General features: G+C 38.3%; 1 protein-coding gene across 2 annotated transcripts in view; it reads left to right on the top strand.

The window, feature by feature from the left end:
• The window catches only part of FLT1 (fms related receptor tyrosine kinase 1), a gene marked incomplete at both ends in the record, with an annotated part of 170,714 nt that overhangs the window by 94,606 nt on the left and 56,517 nt on the right, over positions 1–19,591 (top strand). For both annotated transcript variants that reach the window (XM_084235227.1, XM_084235226.1), the window contains 2 exons: positions 1,617–1,925; positions 6,608–6,754. In XM_084235227.1, coding sequence (XP_084091353.1) covers positions 1,617–1,925; positions 6,608–6,754 — 456 coding nt within the window. The remainder of the gene's footprint in view (positions 1–1,616; positions 1,926–6,607; positions 6,755–19,591) is intronic.

The raw sequence follows: 19,591 nt of genomic DNA on the forward strand, positions 1-19,591 counted from the left end.
GTAAAAGTTGATGGCTGATGTTTTATTCCTCACGCTTGGAAAATATTCCAAACATAAAAAGATGCTGAAGTAGAGGGGCTATTTCTGAAAAGCTTATTGTTGTGTTAAAAATGACCATTGACTGCTTCTTCATCTTCTGGCACATTCTTAGATTTTCATTTTAAAAGCAGGAAAACTTCTACTGGTCTCCTCTTTCTCCAACCACTGACAGCTTCATAAGCCACTGTTACCCCCCGCTCCCAGGTTTCAAATGAATACTTTGGCATTTCTTCAGACGTGACACTTTATAATAAAGCCAAAGCCCAGAGAAGTCAGAAAAACAAGCAAAGTGAGATTTAGGAAAGAGTTGATATGATATCTAATTTTGGACTATTGTCCCCTTAAGGTTTAAAGGTTTCTTTATAGCTTTGTGTGCAAAGGATAATAATAATAATAATAGCATAACACAGTGCTTTTCATCTTCAAAGTACTTTGTAAAATGTTGGCGCAAATTCTTTGCTCAGCTACAAATACGCCACCAGTAACAAGCAATGGGAGGGTTTGGAGAGCAGGTCAGTTCAGGGCCAGTAACCAATGATTTTTTTTTTTTAAACTCCTGGCAAAATGGTCCCACTTGATACTAAGGAACTCACAGCACAAAAGTTGGGATGATGACCCAGTGTGAGAAAGTCCAGAGGCAGGAGAAGGTGTTGGTAGAGGCACTTAAAAGATGGAAATGAAAGTTGGGAATTGACAATGGAGAAAATGGCTTGTAAAGGTGCAGCCACCTTTGCAAAAATGTCTAATATGTTTTTGACAGTAAACTTGATTTTTAAAATTATTATCTGCCATTCCTTCCTCACTGCCCCATGTTGGACTCTGACAACTCTTCCAGATTAGTTGTCTTTATTATCAGGAGAATTCTCTGCTCCTTTCTGAGAGGAAGGGTCACACAAAAGGGGACTTGAACAAGTAACTTGGGCCTTCTGTGCTGCACTGTGCCAGCACAGAGCAGGGAGAGAAGGTAAAGGGACAGCAGCAGGGGAGCTACTGTCACTCTAATTGTAGGGGACTTGGGAAAGCAATTGTTTTTTCTGGAAAAGTTTAGGGTTAAAGTGATCTTGACAGACATGACTGAAGTCTCTCAGTGTATACCTGGGACTTCCTATTCTCACTTGTTCACAACTTATTTTGGAAAAGTTTGACCATCTTGCATCGTTGGGTTTTAGTACAAATCGCTCTTGTGTTACTTCACTATTTTGCCCACTTCAGATGTCCACTTGCCAGTGGGAGTTCTGTCCGTGATGAGAAATGGGTAACTTGCTTATCATCCCAAGTTGTAAAACCATTCCACTTGGAAGAGCAACTTCAGGCAAATAAGGAAAGTGCACCATCCTAATAATTGTCGTTTTTTGCATTTCCTGCCTGATTTCTGATGGATTGAACTTAACTGGTTCCAAGCTACCATGTTTGATCAATTCCCTAAAAATAAGAAGATAAATGCTTACCCTATTAATTCTGTAGCAATTTATCTAGGAACGACTTTTTGAATCTTCGGATATCTTGTGATGAGCTATTTTCTGGGTATGAGACAATGATTATTTTATGAACTGAGGTTCTTTCTGCTTCTTTTATAGATGTGCCAAATGGATTTCATGTTAACTTGGAAAAAATGCCCTCAGAAGGAGAGGACCTGAAACTGTCTTGCACAGTTAACAAGTTCTTATACAGAGACATTACCTGGATTTTGCTGCGAAAAGTCAGCAACCGAACAATACACCACAGTATTAGCAAGCAAAAAATGGCCATCACTAAAGAATACTCCATTACTCTCAATCTTATCATCAAGAATGTTTCTCTGGAAGATTCAGGTACCTATGCCTGCAGAGCCAGGAACATATTCACAGGGGAAGAAATCCTTCAGAAGAAAGAAGTTACAATTAGAGGTGAGCACTGCAACAAAAAGGCTGTTTTCTCTCGGATCTCCAAATTTAAAAGCACAAGGAATGATTGTACCACACAAAGTAATGTAAAACATTAAAGGACTCATTAAAAAGTAACAGTTGTCTCATATCATCTTGATTTATTGTCACTGTTGCTAACTTTCTGGCTCAGAGGACATGCTCCTCCCAAAATGAGTTTGGAGATGATAGGAGTAATAATGAGACCCCCAAGGTCTCAGCTCTGGGCTCCCCATTCAGGCTAAGGGGTCTGCCCTCTGGGGCCAACTTGGTGCACGTTTGGATTTGGAGGATCCCTGCAGTGCGTTCTTTGTGTTTTTTGCTCTTTGCTGTCTTCTCCTGCCTGATAAACAACTTGGGACTGACTGATCCTTTCCTTCCACTTTGATGCCAACCTCTTTTTATTTTTAAGTTTCAAAGCTGCACAAACTGAATAATTTAAACAAATGCTGGTTTCTGCCAAAGATGGACATGAATAAGTTAATTTTCCAGCCCAGAATGAGTACAGTTGAATTTAAGACTCTGTTGGACCACTGCCTGGTTTTATTTTGTACTATTTCATCTGCTCTTGATTTTTTGTAAATAGCACCTGGATAGCAAGTTTTAATGCTTATTTATTTGAAAATGCTTTTTTTTTTTTTTTTTACGTTAAGCACATTAATCTTGAACTGGAGCTTGTAAGGTGGGCCCCAGGGATGCAAGATGTTGGTGTAATTCAGAGGTATTAAAGTTTTAGCGCAATATGATTTATGTAAGTCCACCTGATTCAAATCCACTTCGCTTCTGTCTGCAGTTCTGGATAGCTAGCATGCTAGTCCGCTGCCTCTGAGTGGACTATCCAGCTATTGACAGCTGAAATGAAGCGGATCACGCCTTCAATTTCAACATTTTTTTGTCCCCTGGTTATTCTAAAGAACTTGATCCTGTTTAATCAGTGACATTCGAAGTTGTACCACAATCAATTTATCAGGGAAATAAAGGCTATTGTAACCAAAGGTTTAATACAGTCTTCTAAATGTAAATCTAAAACTTGTTCGTATAAAAAGTCCACTTTCCCCATATGCAAATGTTAATAGGATTGTTATGGGGATTAAAAAATAGTAAAACTACAGAAGAAGAATTCAGAATCATTTTAAAATACACACTATTTTTAAATCAAGAGAGATTATAATCTCTTGTTTTAAGCTTGCATTTGAGGGGAAAGTGACTTTTTCACCAACTCTAATATGCATTGTTCTGTTGTTTTCATTTATGATTGATTATTAAATGTGACTTGCATGAACTATTGGAAGGCAGACTATAATAACCCAAATAGCCATGGCTGAGAACACAGTGGCTGGCCAGTTGGATAGGAGATGACAATATGACAGCTTTTCAGGCTTGGGAACTCACGAGACTGTTTCCTCCTTTAGGTAACAGACTCTGTCCCACGGCTAAACTTGTCTTTCACGTGGGAATTGCTTTTGTCAAGTGTGAAAGAGTAAACAATAGCATTTCCCCAGAATGCCAGTTTTATGGAGTCCCAAATGCTCTGAAAACAATTAGTAACCTGGAAGTTGTCAGCCCAAAGGAAAGAATAATCAATTGTATCTTGAAATTTTACCTATGGCTCTTTTGCCTGGAGTCTTTGTTCATTATAAGTCAGAGTGTTCCCTCAGTAAACAATGCTTTAGTACCACAGTACTGGGGACCTCACTTTTTACTAACGCTAAAAAAGCAAAGGGAATGGCTTAAGGATTGTTTATTTTAAAAAACAGTGACTTGGATGTGAAGAATCTATCATTTCCTTCACCCTAAAATTGCAATTTTTGTGGGGAGGGGAAGGAAAGGTGTTAGTATTTATAGGAGATAATGTTAGCAGTTTCCATAGGGTAATTTATTGTTCACTGCATAATTCATCTTTCCTGAGAATTTCAAAAAGAGGAGACATTTAGGTAGGTTTTCTTTTATTATTATTAGTTATTCTTTGGATGCGCGGTAAGGGGAAGATAAACGAAAAAGAGAAAAGAGCCTAATCTGGAGAACAGTTGACAAGGAGTAGAGGGCATGAGGCTGGTTCCTCAGTCCCCATTCCCAAGGGAGAATTGAAACTCTGTCTTTAGGGGACCTGGCAAATCTCAGGACTGCAACACTGAAAAGTAGAAGAACCTGGTGGAGAGTATCTTTGGCTATTAATAACTAGCAGAAATATCCTATTCTGATTTTCTCAGCTTGAAGGGATCAACTCCACTTAGTTAAATTTTGGGAAACAACTGCCTATTTCCATCAAATAACTAAGGCTTAAAAAGAAGGTTCGATGTACCTTACTTAAAATGTTAAAGCAGATCACTATAATGTATATATTATACATTGAAAAATATAAAGTGGGGATGAAATATGATTCCTTGGTTGATCAGTCATTTAGAAACTAGCCAAAAGTGAGACTTATCACATCAGAGAACATTTTTCAGAAATGGGTACAAAGAAAAAAAATCATAATACTGTATGTTTCAGACATGTTTATATAAACTTTGTATTTAATTGAGAGACCTGTGTTTGTTTCTGCAACCCTTTTGCTGCTCCTCTTGTCTGAAGTTTGTATAGTACAGATAGGGCCTTTGGGAGTCCTTTATGATGTTTATGTTCAGATCAGGCATTCTCTTCTACATAAGCATGGTTTCCCATCCACCTGTCAGGGAAGCTCAAATTCTGTGTTGCTGATGTTACATTTTGTAGCTATGAAAATAATTTGGATGTTGTGGGCTCTGTGTTCAGACTTCTTTTTTTTTTTTTTATAATAAGGCCTACTGAAGTGATAGATTATTTTATATTTAATACATAGGAAATAGTATGTGTGCTAGAGGAAGCTATTAAAAGCCTAACTTGGTGAGTGGGTTCCGAGTTTTAAATGAGATTTGTCAAAGTTGACTTGCCACTGTAAAAGATATTAAATTGTAATCTGATACTGTTCTTTATTTTCTTGTCCTGGTTCGCTGATATGTTTGGGATCTTCACTGTATAAAAATGACAAAATTGTAATGATTGAGCATGGTAAAAGTTATCAAAATTGAAGATTTTGATACATGACTGCATTTTCAACTAGGAAAAGTTGTTTCACAGAATGCAAGCACAGATATATTCAAACGGTTCTGCCCAGGGGGCCAAGATAGGCTAGAAAAGATGCACTGAAACAGGTGAAAAGATCGTTGCTATCATTTGTTCTACACTATGTGGAAAGAGTTTATAAATCAGAGCGCTTCCTTTAACACTTTTTTGCCTTCAGATTTCATTTTGTATAGAATGAAACAAGTCTAATAAGCTATGGAAATCAAAATATAATAAGCAATCTGTTTCTCCTAACAGATAGTAATCCTGCCGTGTTATATACTATGTCAACATGTTATAAAAGTTACATGATAATATACTTTTTTAATCTGAGACTTCTAAATTGCTTTAATGAATGCTAATCCTGAGAGTTTCCCTGCAGGAATAAAAAGAGAAAGGTTTTGGGACTCGGCAGAATCCTGCAGGGACATGGAATCAAAGACATTGCAATGTGTCATCTCTTATAGCATTGTAATCACTCCTAAGCTGCTTTCACAGTTTTAGTACAATAAGATGAGGAAATCAAAAATGGTCAGAGAAAGCTCATTCTATAATTGAAACCAGTGACGCAGGATGCGTAAGTTATGCCAAAACTCTTTTGATTTCTGTTCCAGGATTTGCAACAAGCAGGGGGAGAGGATAATTTGGGAAGGTGGGAAAGACAGTAGGAGTTGTTTTTAATTCTTTTACCTTGGAAGTTTGAGCTACCAACCCAGCACCCACCTAACTAGAATGTATAGACATCAGCAGGACTGACTATTTCATGAAATAGAGACACTGTACGCATCGGGGGCCTTGGGGGTACTGTTATTCCTATGTGGGATTTTCATGTTGTAATGTATTGCATCCTAATGTATTAAATTCATTTTGTTGTACTATATTGGTTGGCATTTTATTAAAATAAACTGTATTGTATCATATTTGTATGTTTTAAGAGAAAATAATATAAAATACATTATTTGTACTATTATATAGTGCAAAAACTACAAATCTCTGCCTCTGCCTCTTGAATTAATCCTTTGGGCGCTTGCATTTGGGAAGGGAATGGAGGAAGGAAATAATCAATAAAGCTTTCAAAGTTCAAGAAATTCTCCTGTTTGGTCTGTTGCCTTACAATTTAGGTGACTGACAGCTGAGTAACACAAACAAACCCTCACAAACATATCAGGAAAAGTACACGTGAAACTATTAACTCATCACTATAATGCCATCTATTCATGTAAAAATTCTTTACAAGTTTGTGTACAAGATCGTGTTTTTCATTTCAAGCTCCCCTAAAAGAGTGCAAAATCCTCAGGTTTTATAAACGTTTCTCTCAAAAAAAGGAAGCAAACCAGTTGGTCAAGCAAAAACCTTGCTATCGAAATCTGAAAATAGGTGTTGATTTTTACTCTGTGTTCTAACAAGTTCAATTTATTATAGCAACTTAATAAAGGTTATTCATAGAAGATAAGCTTAGGGAAAATATGAATGAAACCTTACAGTTGAGTTTTACTGTTCCTATATGTATTTAAAATGTTGATATACATGTACAATAAAATGACATTGAAGAGTAATAACAGTTCCCTTTCTTTATTCACTAGATCAGGAAGCTCCCTATCTCCTGCGAAACCTGAGCGATCACTCCGTGTCTGTCAGCAGCTCTACCACCTTACACTGTCAGGCTGACGGGGTGCCCGAGCCGCAGATAACCTGGTTTAAAAACAACCACAAAATACAAGAAGAACCTGGTAAGAGATTCATTCCTTGTGTTTACTTTTTCTTGTCATTCCTTCTTCCCTTCACATTCCCATCACCTATTCCATCATCTATTCCAGAACTATCTCAAGGATAGAGTTGCAAACTGTATTCGTAACCCTGTAGAAAGTTCCGTATGGAGTCTGCTTTAAATAGTGCACTCAGAAGGAAAAGGAAAGAACCACATATAAGGTGTATCAGTTTAGCTTAACAGCAGAGAAATTGAGGATCTGGTTCCTTGGCTTGAAGTATTACAGATCTTTAAGCATCTAGTATACATAAATTTGGAGTAGATTATGATCTTTTTAATTCACCTATGCCAATTTTAGTGACTTAGTAAAAAAAGATTATTTTAAAAGATATCTTATAATATTGGTAAAAGAAATCTATACTAATGATCATGTGTTTATTTTCTTTCAACTAAAAATATGTTTAAAAACAACTAGACCTGAATCATTAAGTATGAACACTATCCATTTCCTGCCTCATAATTTTGTGGTTAAAGAAGACTAAATTGAACTTATTTAATATTTTGATAATTGTATTTGTATTAAAAATAAAATTGCCATTTATTTGAATACCCCAACAAATAAATAACTGGCAATAATAGAGTGGTCCTCACATGTGAGTCTTCTAGCCAACAACTCCAATTTGAAGATACTGAAAGGTTTTAGGAAGACCTTGCATTGGAGGGAGGTGGGGATGGAGGAAGCAGATGGGGTATGGGCACGGATGGATTGGTGGAGGGGGAGTGGAACATGTGCACATATGGAAGAACAAAAAATGTAACCCCAAAAATCAATATCAAAATTTATTTAATGAAAAGAAAAGAAAAGGAAAGGTCTTCTACTCAGCAGGTCCAAACTGATCGTATTTACCTTTTTCTTCAGAAATCAGCCCTTCTCATAAGCTGATATTACATACTTCATCATCATCCAAACTAGAAGGTGATGACCACTCCTGTGTCCTGCTCCTCTATCAGTCAGCAAACTGAGCAGGTTATACCTACAAAATATTTCTCAACTCTGTCCTTTCCTCTCTCTCCTTGTTTCTTGTGCTCATTATCTATCCATCCCCTGGATATCTGCTTTTGTCTCCTGATGATCTCCCTGCGTCTCTTTTCTCTTTGCATCCATTTTCCACAGTTGCATAAAGTGCAGCTCTGAGTAAGTCACTCCCCTGCTTCAGGTCTTCATGGGCTCCCCATCACACAGCACCAAGTTGCTCTCCATGATGCTTACAGGTATTTCTAGTCTCTTTAATGGAGACGTTTTCTAATTAGTTCATATGCACCTTATTATCTATGCCTTTTCTATTGCTCTCTTATTATATTTGAATCACATACATGCCCTTATTTGAGTGCAGAGAGTGTAACTTTGTCTTTGTGTGTTTCATTTGTCTTTATATCCTCAGAACCTGACACAGTACTGGGAAATCAATAAATGCTTCATGAATGAATGAATGGACTAACTAAAAGTTTTCAGAAAAATCTTATTCTATCCATAGCAACTTCATTTGGTAGCACAAATCACCCCAAAGTGGGGGGGAGGTCAGGGGTGGAGTGGGCTAAGCTATGTCATAGAATTTTTAAAGTTAGAGGAATCTTTGGAATCTCTTTAGTCTCGTTTGTAGAATAGAAAATTGAAGCCCGGGGGCCTCCCCGGGGGCACAGCGGGTTGAGCACAGTGCTATGAAGCTGTCCGCAGCCTCTACAGCACCGGTTCGATTCCTAGTCGGCCAGGGAGATTCCCACATGTTGCGGCAGACCTCTCCTGTCTTGCCTGCACCTCCCCTCAGCAGTGTTTTCGGTCATCTGCCTGTTCTCTGCTCTGTCTCTGGTGAATTCTCTCACCCTCCTATGCCTCTGGCCTATATCCCACTTCTTGTATAAATAAAAAAATACATCTTTAAAAATAAAAAAAGGAAGAAAATTGAAGCCCAAAGACACAAAGATTTGCCCCAAAAAACACACATTAAACTGAGAAAACTAATCTCAAGGTATTTTACCAAAACAAAAGGATGAGCCAGGCGTGGTGGTGTAAGTCTCCAGTTCCAGCTACTCAGGAGGCTGAGGCCCAGGATTGCTTGAGCCCAGGATTTCTGGGCTGTAGAGTGCAATGATCAAGTGTTCTCACTTGAGTTTAGCATCAATACGGTGACCTCACGGGAGCAGAAGACCACCAGTTTGCCTAAGGAGGGGTGAGCTGGCCCAGGTTGGAAACCGAGCTGATCAAAACTCCTGTGCTGATGGAAATAAAAGGAAGAATGAATATAGGAATTAGTAGCTTGTAAACCAACGCATGTACTAGCCTCCTTTTAAAGACTCGGAGTTCCTGTTAGCATAGGACCAAAAACAGTTCTATGCTAAAGAGATCAGGTGAAAGGTGGTTGTAAGTTCTCTATTTCCCAAACTTCTTTGATCACAAAATATTTTTTATGAAATGTTCATCTAAGAGCGGGGTAGCTCTTTGAAAGGAATAAATTTTGCTCAAGTTCAGCTTTCATACTTTTCGTGTGGATTAAACAATTAGAGTGGAACCACTTTTGAAAGCCCCTGACCATTCCGAGACCCGCTAGTGGACCAGGCAAGGAATGCCAAGGCAGTGACTCCGAATCGGGAAATGTTATGAGGTTCAGGGAGTCGTTGGCTTTGCCCTCATGGGTCAGAAGATGTGGACAACGTACTTCTCCTGATTCTCTGAACTACTACAATTATGACAATACTGACCATGTGGTAACACTTAAATAACTTAAGATGATTAAACGTCCTAAGACACTGCTTGACAAATAGTACCTTCTGACCCACCTCATTTATACAGAAATTGCCTAATGAATCATCAGATTTTATTGGAAAGTATCAGAAGGATTAATTAACAAATTAACTCAAATATCAAGCAATTCCAAGTCCAATAAAGTTAAGTTATGCCCAGCTTTCTTTGATCTTATGATGACCAAAAGACTATCTATAAAGGTCACAAAAAATCTTTTTAAAAATCATTTTAATATGCCACTGTTAGTATTTATTGAATTGAACCATACTAAGTTGTCAGTTTTATCTCTCTCCCATTTATTCACTCTTTAACACTAATATATATCTTTGTAGAAATTTCTTAATTTTCTGGAGATAATCTCTTGCATATGTGTAAGATTCCCATTTGAGGCAGTAAATTCAGCAACGAGTGCATATATCTCAGATTATGTATGACCTTTATGTTCATGCATGCAAATATCTTCAAAAATACCAATTTCCCCCATGGTTATTTCTCCTTTTTTCACAAAGCATTCAATATAGATTACAGATTACCAAAGTGCTAGTCCTTGACTCACTATGGTTCCAAAGCTAAAATAGAAAAACATCAAGATCATAGTCTTAAAAAGACTGGAAACTAGTATTTTATATTCTGAGCCTTTGGAAAGCTAGACTGAGTTTTAAAACCCCTGAGAATAAAATGAACATCCTTTAAGACTGGAGCTATATCTTCTATACAAATCTGGCAATTCATGAAGAATTTATATACTGAGAGTATTTCAGTGACCTTGGACCATGGGTAGGATCCGGCCCATTATCATTGTTATTTGTTAAATGACAACTTACTCTTTTCCAAAGAAAATATGAGAGAGGAAGCAGGTCTCACAGAAGAGCTCATGCTTAAGAGGAGTAGCCATAAAACGCGTGCTGAAAGAACCTCAGAGAGTTGGGCTTTTTTCCTCCCGTCTCATTTCCTTTCAGGAAAATCTTCCAGTGGGGCACAGCCATCTATAGACGCAATGCAATTTCAAGAAAGTGTTAAGAAAGCTGAGTAGTACATTCTTAGGCCAAAGGGCATCAAGCAGGAACAAAAAGGATCTTAAGCACACAGGTCCAGGAAAGTGAGTGCACTGGGGACCTGAGATAGTTTCCGCTTGGTACCCCAAAAGAGGAAAATGGAGTCCCAGAAACTACACTGCTGCCCCCTTACAGTGGGCTGTCTCCAGCTCCAGGCTTCCAGGACTTCAAGTGTACAGCCTCCCCTATAAGTTCTGATTCACTCCCTCCACACCAGGCCACCTTTACTCTCCCTGCTGCCCCTCAGCCTCTGGGCCACAGGCCTGCTTGAACCCCGCCTCCACTTGGGGTCCTGCTTTCAAGTTCTAATCACAGCAATACTTCCTTTTCCTTTGGTTTAGTTACAATCCACATCATAGCACATCCCTACCGTCCTCTTGTTTAATGTGTTCGGTTGTTGTTTTTTTAATTGTGATAACATTGGTTTATAACATTATATGGGTTTCAGGTGTACAGCTTTGTGCTTGGACATCTGAATGTGCTATGTTGTGTCACCACCAATAGTCTAGTTCCCATCCGCCACCGGACAATGGACCCTCTTTACCCGTTTGACCCACCCCTGCTTTGCCAGTTCCCCTCTGGTAACCACCACTCTTTTGTCTCAATCTAAGTTTTGTTTTACTTTGTTTATCTACCACACATCAGTGAAATCACAGGGCATTTGTCTTTCTCCATCTGACTTATTTCACTTAGCATATGTGTGGGCTTATTTTTAAAACCTTTGAAGATAGAATATCTTAACATGCCTTTTTATTAACAAAATAATTTTTAAAAATACTATACACTCCACAGTGCTAGGCAACCTACAGATCTCTGGTTTACTTTCCACAGCTATCATCCGAGGTAGGCACTATTATTAGATGCACTTTCCAGATGTAGGTTATTGTAAGTATACATCAGGCACCCAGGACTATCTTAAGCATTTCACCAATATTATTTGCTTACTCCTCATTACAATTTTATGAGGCTTGCTAAATTCTTATATGCCTAGAGGTCACAGAGTTAGTGGGTAGCTGAGCAAGTGCACACCAGAAGCAATGCTGGCTCCTGTGCTCTGTGCCGAGTGTGGCATGTCCTCTGCCACTCACAGCACTTGAGAGGACAAGCAGGCACTTGTGTTAAGTGACCTCATAGACATTAACAAGTGTGCATTTAAAACAATGGGCATTGTTCTTATTTCCAATTCTTAAAGATTCAGCTCCCTAAAAACTATATTTTATTTTTAAAATTTATTCTAGAAAAATTTAAAGCATAAAAAATGTGTATTTTTTAAAGTGGACCTGCCAAATATAAGGTTAAAAATAGTTTGAACCCAAATCCAGTGACTTTTTAGTTTTAAAAGGGTCAGAATCCATTCCATATTAGCCAACACTCTTATTGTTCAGCAAACATTTATTTATAAAGTACTACTTTGTTTCTACCTCAGAAGTAGGCTCTGCAAATACAGCAGTGAATAAGAGAACTAAAATCTGGATAACCAAATATCTAGAGTAGTTAATGTGTGTGCGTTTAAGTGAATGCAGCTTCTTCAAGCAGCACAACCAAGGGCGTCGTCATCATCATTATGTCAATTGGGCACCAAAGTTTATGGATTTAAAATAGAATAAAAGGTGGGCCTCCCTAGTGGCGCAGAGTTTGAGCACTGGGTTGTGAAGCTGCCCGCAGCCTCTGCACCGCTGGTTTGATCCCCGGCCGCCGGGCAAGGGTCCCACATAGCACACAGACCTCTCCTGCCGCCCGCTGCTCCCCTCAGCAGTGTGCTTTGGTCCTTCTGCCTGCTCTGCTCCCGGCTCTGGCTCTGGTGAATTCTCTCACCCTCCCGCACTTCTGACTGTACCCAGTGCTTCTATAAATAAATAAATAAATCTTTAAAAAGAAAAAGAAAAAGAAAAAGCACCAAGTGTCCCCCTTTTTAAAAAATAAATAAATAAATAAATAAAATAGAATAAAAGGAATTAATAAATAGGACAAGTAGAAGATATTATGGCTAAAATATCTTTAACACATTAATTACATAATTGAAAAAATACATCCTTCATGCTTAAATTTTCCTACTTTAATACTGCACACATAATAGGTTCTTAATCAGTCATTGTTACTTGAGTACACAGAATGGACACAAGATAGGAAAAGAGAAATATGTGATAGGTGATAAAAGGTAGAAGAACTTTTGAATTACAACTGAGTGAAAAAACAATGGAAAACTATTAGGAGGGACCAGTGGGGGCAAAGTTTTCCAAAGGGAAGGAAATTTAAGACAAGTTTACTTTGAAAAGACAGTTGAAAACAGAATGGACAAGTTAAAGTGAATATAACATAAAGAACCAAATATGAGAGGTGAGGGAAAGTGTAGGCGTCAATACCAAAAACTCCCATACAATAAATAGCTCTAAGTTGGGGATGAATTCTGTTTGTCAGTGAATGCTTTGACTATGGTTTGATTCTTAAGGATATATAGATAGCAAAGTTCCTTTCAGAAACATTCATTTCTGTTGGGCTAAAAGTGAAAGGGTTTGCACCCAGACTTGGAACTAAGATATGAAGTTAACTTGGAAAACTGTGCTCCCCTGAGTGCCTTCATTACCTCTCCAGCCACCTAAGGGGCCAGGAACTCCTCCAAAGCAATCTGAAAGTCCCCTTTCTACCTCCTACTTTTCCAGGCCCCCCAGTGTGTTCTTAAAAATGTTTAAAATAGGGACAGAGCTGAACGAGACTTGTTTGTGCATCTGCTGGCAGTTTCCTTCTTAGTGGTACTAAAGAATCAGGGTAAGTTTGCAAAGCAGACATGGCAGGTCTATCCAGTTTAGTCTTGCACTAATAAAGGCACAAACTATCTCATAAATGATTGTGCAGAGAAAATGGGGTTTGTGAAAAGTCATTAAAATGCTAACAAAAGTAATGAACTCTCTTATTAAATATTTCAGAGAACAAAAGGCAAAACTGACCTGAGATGTTTTTAGTCAAGTTTGCCTGAACGGAGAAACCATCATCAAATGGTTACTTGAACTAAATTTCTATGACAGAAAAACATTTTCAGAATATTTTAAGATTAAATCAATAGGATTGAAACAACAGTTTTGAAAGAATAAATTCTGCCTAAAGTTGACTGACTGGAAAGGAAAGCATCATTTTAACCCAGTGATCAATATTCCTTCTTAGCTGACTTGATCATTAAGACTATTTATCAATTGACCTTTAAGGGACAACTTTCTTGTCACCAAATCACTGACTCCCTACAAACACCTGTAAGCTGTGTATTCATATCCAGGTGGGTAGGGGCATCATACAACAGGACAGAATTTCATCTGAATTGTAGAGTGGTTTTCTAGATCTAAAAAAACTCTTAAAGAAAAGCAGAGGGGTGAATGAGATGTTAACATCCAGGGATCATTAACTTTCACCCTCAGGCTATTAGAATCAGCAGCTTTGCTTGATTTCTTAGAAATAACGAAATTCAGGATGTCAACTATCTTTTGCTAAAATTGAGTAGTAATTGCCTTTTCTTTGTCATGAAATCTACTGTTATGGTGTATAATGAGTTAAGAAATACGGCAGAAGAAATGTACCATATTCCCAGGTGCATGGAGGGCAGCTCATGTGCAGGTGAGCTGGCCGCTCTGTTTATCAACCATTGAGCCGGTAAATGTGTGGAAGATGGGCGGCAGCTCTCTTCTCCATTCTCAGTGTGTGTTTAAGATCAGGGGAGCGAGGTTCCCAGAAAAGTAAGCTAGCTTTCACTTGTGAATATACCAATGGCTCCCCTCGTGCCAGCATCTTCAAACAAACTCAAGGTTTAGTTGCACTGCTGACAATATGAGCCCGAGGGACATTCTGAATGTTTTGCAGAACCAAGATACAGCTTCTTTATAAGGATAAACTTCTATTTAGAAGATGAGGAAAAAGCAGTGGAATTAAGGCAGGAATGCAGTTGGGCCACAGCAGAAAAAACATATAGTTGGTTGGCATCCTGGGTTTGGAACCATACCCTAGCTTCAGATAATAGGGACTCCCTGACTTTAACCACAGTCCTAACATGACTGGAAAAGGTGGAATGCTGCTTTTTGTGCTCATATCTGCAATTACTTGTTCAAATCTGGTGAGTTCAATGATTCTGGCAAGTCTAGCTGTAGGGTTCTATGGTTTACCTCTAGACAAGTAAAGTAACCCATGGAGAACAGTCCCATTTTGTATTAGAACTCAATAGAAGGTATTTATGGAGAATCCATCTTGTCCCCCAAATATATCTCACTTTCTGTAAAGTGCCAGCTTATTTAGGTCTTGCATAGGTACATAACATCCTATCATATCATAATTCATATTCTAATGCTTTCCCCAAGGACAATTTTTTGGATATGTTTTCCAGCATAGTATCCTGCTCCCATTCAGTGCTGAGAACTCCTGGGCACAGGACACATAAGACGTGAGAGAGGAATGTGCAAACTATGCCATCACACATTATGATCACAAGCCTATTCATATGAATGATGGAGTCCCTGTCAGTTGTTTAATTTCAGTTGTATATCCTTTTAGAAGCTCTCTAGAATTTCCAGAGGACTTACAATTTCAAATGTAAGAAATGAGAGAGAACTTGCTCATCTGGCTTCCCTTTAGAGAGAACTTATCCCATTAAAGAGAGCTTGTGGCAGAATATACATAACATGAATTTGACCACCTTAACCATTTTATTTATTTTTATTTTTTAAGATTTATTTATTTATTTATACAAGAACCGGGGTACAGGTCAGATGCATGGGAGGGTGAGAGGATTCATCAGAGACAGAGTGGGGAGCAGAATAGGCAGACGACAGAAATACACTGCTGAGGGGAGCAGCAAGCAAGACAGGAGAGGTCTGCCGTGCCATGTGGTATTCTCATTGGCAGGCTGGGATCGAACCGGCACTGCAGAGGCTGCAGACAGGTTCACAGCGCTGTGCTCAACCACCTGCGCCACCAGGGGAGGACCACTTTAGCCATTTTAAAATGAATAATCCAGTGGCAGTAAATATATTAACAATGTTGTGCAACCACCACTACTTATGTAGTTTCATAACTTTCCTATTGGAAAGCTAAACCTATTAAAGCTCCTCCCTTTTGAATGAATTAAGCTCCTCTTATGATTCTTTCTGTGCCCTCAGGCAACACACGGAACTATGGTTTGGTCATAGCCAAGATCAGCCAACTTGCTTTGTGTGAAAAGCAGTCGATGCTTCAGGGAGAGAAAGAGAAACTGGGACAAAAGGAAAACATAGAAAGGTTATGTTAGGGAAGGAGGATGAGTTGACCTGCTTATGGTCACCCAGCATCTCAGGGACTGTACCTACATAGCTTTTTTTTTTTTTTGAAGATGTATTTATTTATGCATACAAGAGCTGGGGTACAGGCCAGAGATGCAGGGGGTGAGAGGATTCACCAGAGACAGAGTGGGGAACAGAACAAGCAGATTGACTGAAATACACAGCTGAGGGGAGCAGCGGAAGAGACAGGAGAGGACAGGAGAGGTCTGCCACGCCATGTGGGTGGCTCCCTGACCGAGGATCGAACTCATCCTGCAGAGGCTGAGATTGCTTCATAGTGTGATGCTTAACCCCTTGCACTGCCAAGGAGGCCCTGTACCTACATAGCTTTTAAAACTTTCATTCAGTGACTCTGCTGGTGATAAAGAGGCTTATAATTCCAGTTTTATAACTACTGTTATTTAAATTAAATAAGTAACACATGAATACATTTTCATTTCAGAGGTCATATGTTATAGAACTAGAATAAGCTGTTTGGAGAATTGACCCATGGCAATGACTGAATGTGTATTTTGACAATGATTTGTCTATTTTTTATCTCTATGTTCATACACACAAATGTGGGTGTGTATAAACATATCATTCATTCAACAGCTTTTCACTGAGAGCTAACTCTGTGCCAGGAATGTAGTAGGTGCCGGGAGCAAGACAGGAACTTTGAATTTACATTCTAATAGAAAAGGATAGGTAATAAATTTAACAAAAAGAACTGTAAGCATAGAGTATACAATTAGATAGTAACAAATACTATGATAAACAAGATGATGGATTACAGTGAGTGACTAGCAGTGGGGTTGCATGGGAAAGCCAGCGTCTCTAAGATAAATTTGAGTTGAGATCATACTATGTGTTTTGTTTTATGACTTTTTTTAATCACAACTTTTGAAGCCTTTCCATGTCAGTCCATATTTTTCTGCTCCTTTTAGCAACCATACACTGTAATATGGTATGTATTCCCAGAATTCATTTAGCTATTCTTATATGAATGGAAAAACATTTTCTTGACTTTATTTAATCTTCTTTGAAATGCAATACTCTTTTTTTATAAATTGTCATAGGAATGCTACCTCACTATATACAGAGAAGGCACTTTCAGTGAATGGTGATACCTCACAGTTTGCATCCACCCTCATGAGGGGCTGTGGCGAGAGTGAACACACCACAGGGATTTATTAGGACAGGATGAGTGTGTGTGCATACAAGTGTATGCGTGTACTTGTGTGTGTCTACAATTCATAGATACAGATAGCGGATAGCTAAGGTGCTATATCAGTAACCATAGACTTAGCACCACTTGAAACATTTTAAGTGCCTAAAATCATTCAATACTTCATTAGAACAACAGCAAAGTTCACAGCGTGTGGGTACAAAATGCTTTTCATGCCTGTGTTTTTGGCACAGTTCCAACGGGCTCACTTCAACCATAACCCCTTCAAGTCAACCAATTTGCAATTTCTTGAAAGCTTTTGGAAACTATTCTGTTATCATAACTCAATTTTGTAACTGAACGAATAAAGCAATAGACATTATCCCCAATGAAAGCACCGTTGTTTATGACTTTTCCCTGATTCAGTGATTACACGGATAGGAATATTATATAGCTTTTCTCACCACTGTCTTCAGTCTTAGTCTTTCCTAAGATCTCTTCTCCTTTCTCTGTCTTTTTTATGGTTAAAGAGAAAATAGCCTTGTGGGGATCATGTCTATCAAATCTCCTTTAGATCATATGTTTTCAATAACTCCTAACTCTCTTCAAACTTAACATTATTATAAGGCAACTTTTTACTGTGTCTCAGATTATTCCTACTTCACCAACTTTTTTCCTTCTGTCCACAAAGTTTTTTTCATGAGACTTGATCTTAGGGTAAAATTCTCAACAGAGAAGGAAGAAGCCACATGGTGTTCATTTGAAAACATTGGAATCATTCGTCCTTTTGGTGCCATTTAACAAGTTTATCATCTTTCATTTCCGAGTTTTGTCATTTCACAGAACTTGCACTTCTCTTCCTCAGAAATTGTTTCTCAAATCTCTAAAATTTGATTGAATATAGAAAACCTCCTTTGTGTTCTTCATGAGAAGTCAATCAGAGGCATCCTGACTCTAGTTTTCTTGGGTTACCTTTAACCTTATTGACCTCTGTTTTGGTACTTCTGCTCAATATTTCAGATACAGCTCTTAGCTATCAATTGCTTTAAGATCTACCAATCTGAAGATATGAGAGCTTATTATGTATGTAGAACTAATGCATCATCTTCATTGTTGAAAATACACATGTCAACTTCAAAGAATTTGTCATTTAGTGGGAGCACCAAGATTATCATAACAATATCAAACAATTTATAATTTATTCTACCTAACAAATGTGTTAATTATCTACAATGAACCAGGCGCTTTGTTATATTCTAGAATATAATGAAAATGAGCCACATTTAGTCCTTACCTTTCAAAAAACATAGTATGTACACATAAGTGTTATAAAATTCCATCACATACAAACTAGCATCTCTGGATTTGGATGATCAGGGAGGATCAATGGAGGAGATGTCATTTGAATTGGACTTGGATGGGTAAAGAGAGTTTTGATGATAAGATTAATTTGCCCAAATTGGATAGACACATGTTGTCTAAGTTGGAAGTACAGATGATCAACTGAGCAACAAAACAGGAGTTACTGATCAGGCTAGGGGGTCAATTTAGGAGATCAAAAGGTAGTTTTTTGCATAAGAAGCCAGATGCAAACACATGATGTATGTTTATTTAATCAGATAGATGAGTTTAAAAGCCGTCCAGAGGCATTTACTCTGTGGTGAATTATATTAAACTTTTATTCCATGGTCTTTGTAAGTAGCATGATGCTTCTATATAAAATGCCAAGATTGTCCTATCCATTATGTTATAATGGAAAGAAATGAAACTATTTACAAAATTTATTGAAAATACTGTATACTGGGCCTCCCCGGTGGCGCAGCGGTTGAGCGCTGGGTTGCTAAGCTGCCGGCGACCTCTGTGGCGCTGGTTCGATCCCCGGCTGCTCCCCGGTCACCGGAGGAGGGTCCCACATGGTGCGCAGACCTCTCCTGCTGCCCGCTGCTCTCCTCAGCAGTGTGCTTCGTTTGTCTGCCTGCTCTGCTCCCCGCTCTGGCTCTGGTGAATTCTCTCACCCTCCCGCGCTTCTGACTGTACCCAGTGCATGTATAAAACAAAAAAAAACGAACGAACAAACAAACAAACAAATAAATAAATAAATAAAAATGCCTCTATAAAAAAAAAAAAAGAGCCAAAAAAAAAAGAAAATACTGTATACTGAAGGGGTTGGAGACATTTAAATTTTAAATTGCATCCCATGGGTAAATATATAAACCAACTTCATCACAAATTCTGACCCCAACCCCCAATCACAGCTAACACACAGCCAAGTCCTTACACTAAACCTCACCATCAGATTCCTTGTAGTACATTACACAAACAACCCAGTGTCAAGTTTTACTTGCCCCTTTTGGACTAATGTTTTCTCAGACCTCTCAACCACTTGAATTTGCATTTCTGAGCCCTAGCAGCTGGAGATTTTTTTAATGTTAAGATGACAAAATTAACTTATACAGATTTTACAGACTCTGAGAGTATTAGTGCTGCAGGTCATTATTACCACATAGGGAGTTATATTATGCATATATTATGCATATATTATGCATATATTATACATATATTA

This window comes from Talpa europaea (genome assembly GCF_964194135.1).
Source record: "Talpa europaea genome assembly, chromosome: 6".
Lineage (NCBI taxonomy): Eukaryota > Metazoa > Chordata > Mammalia > Eulipotyphla > Talpidae > Talpa > Talpa europaea.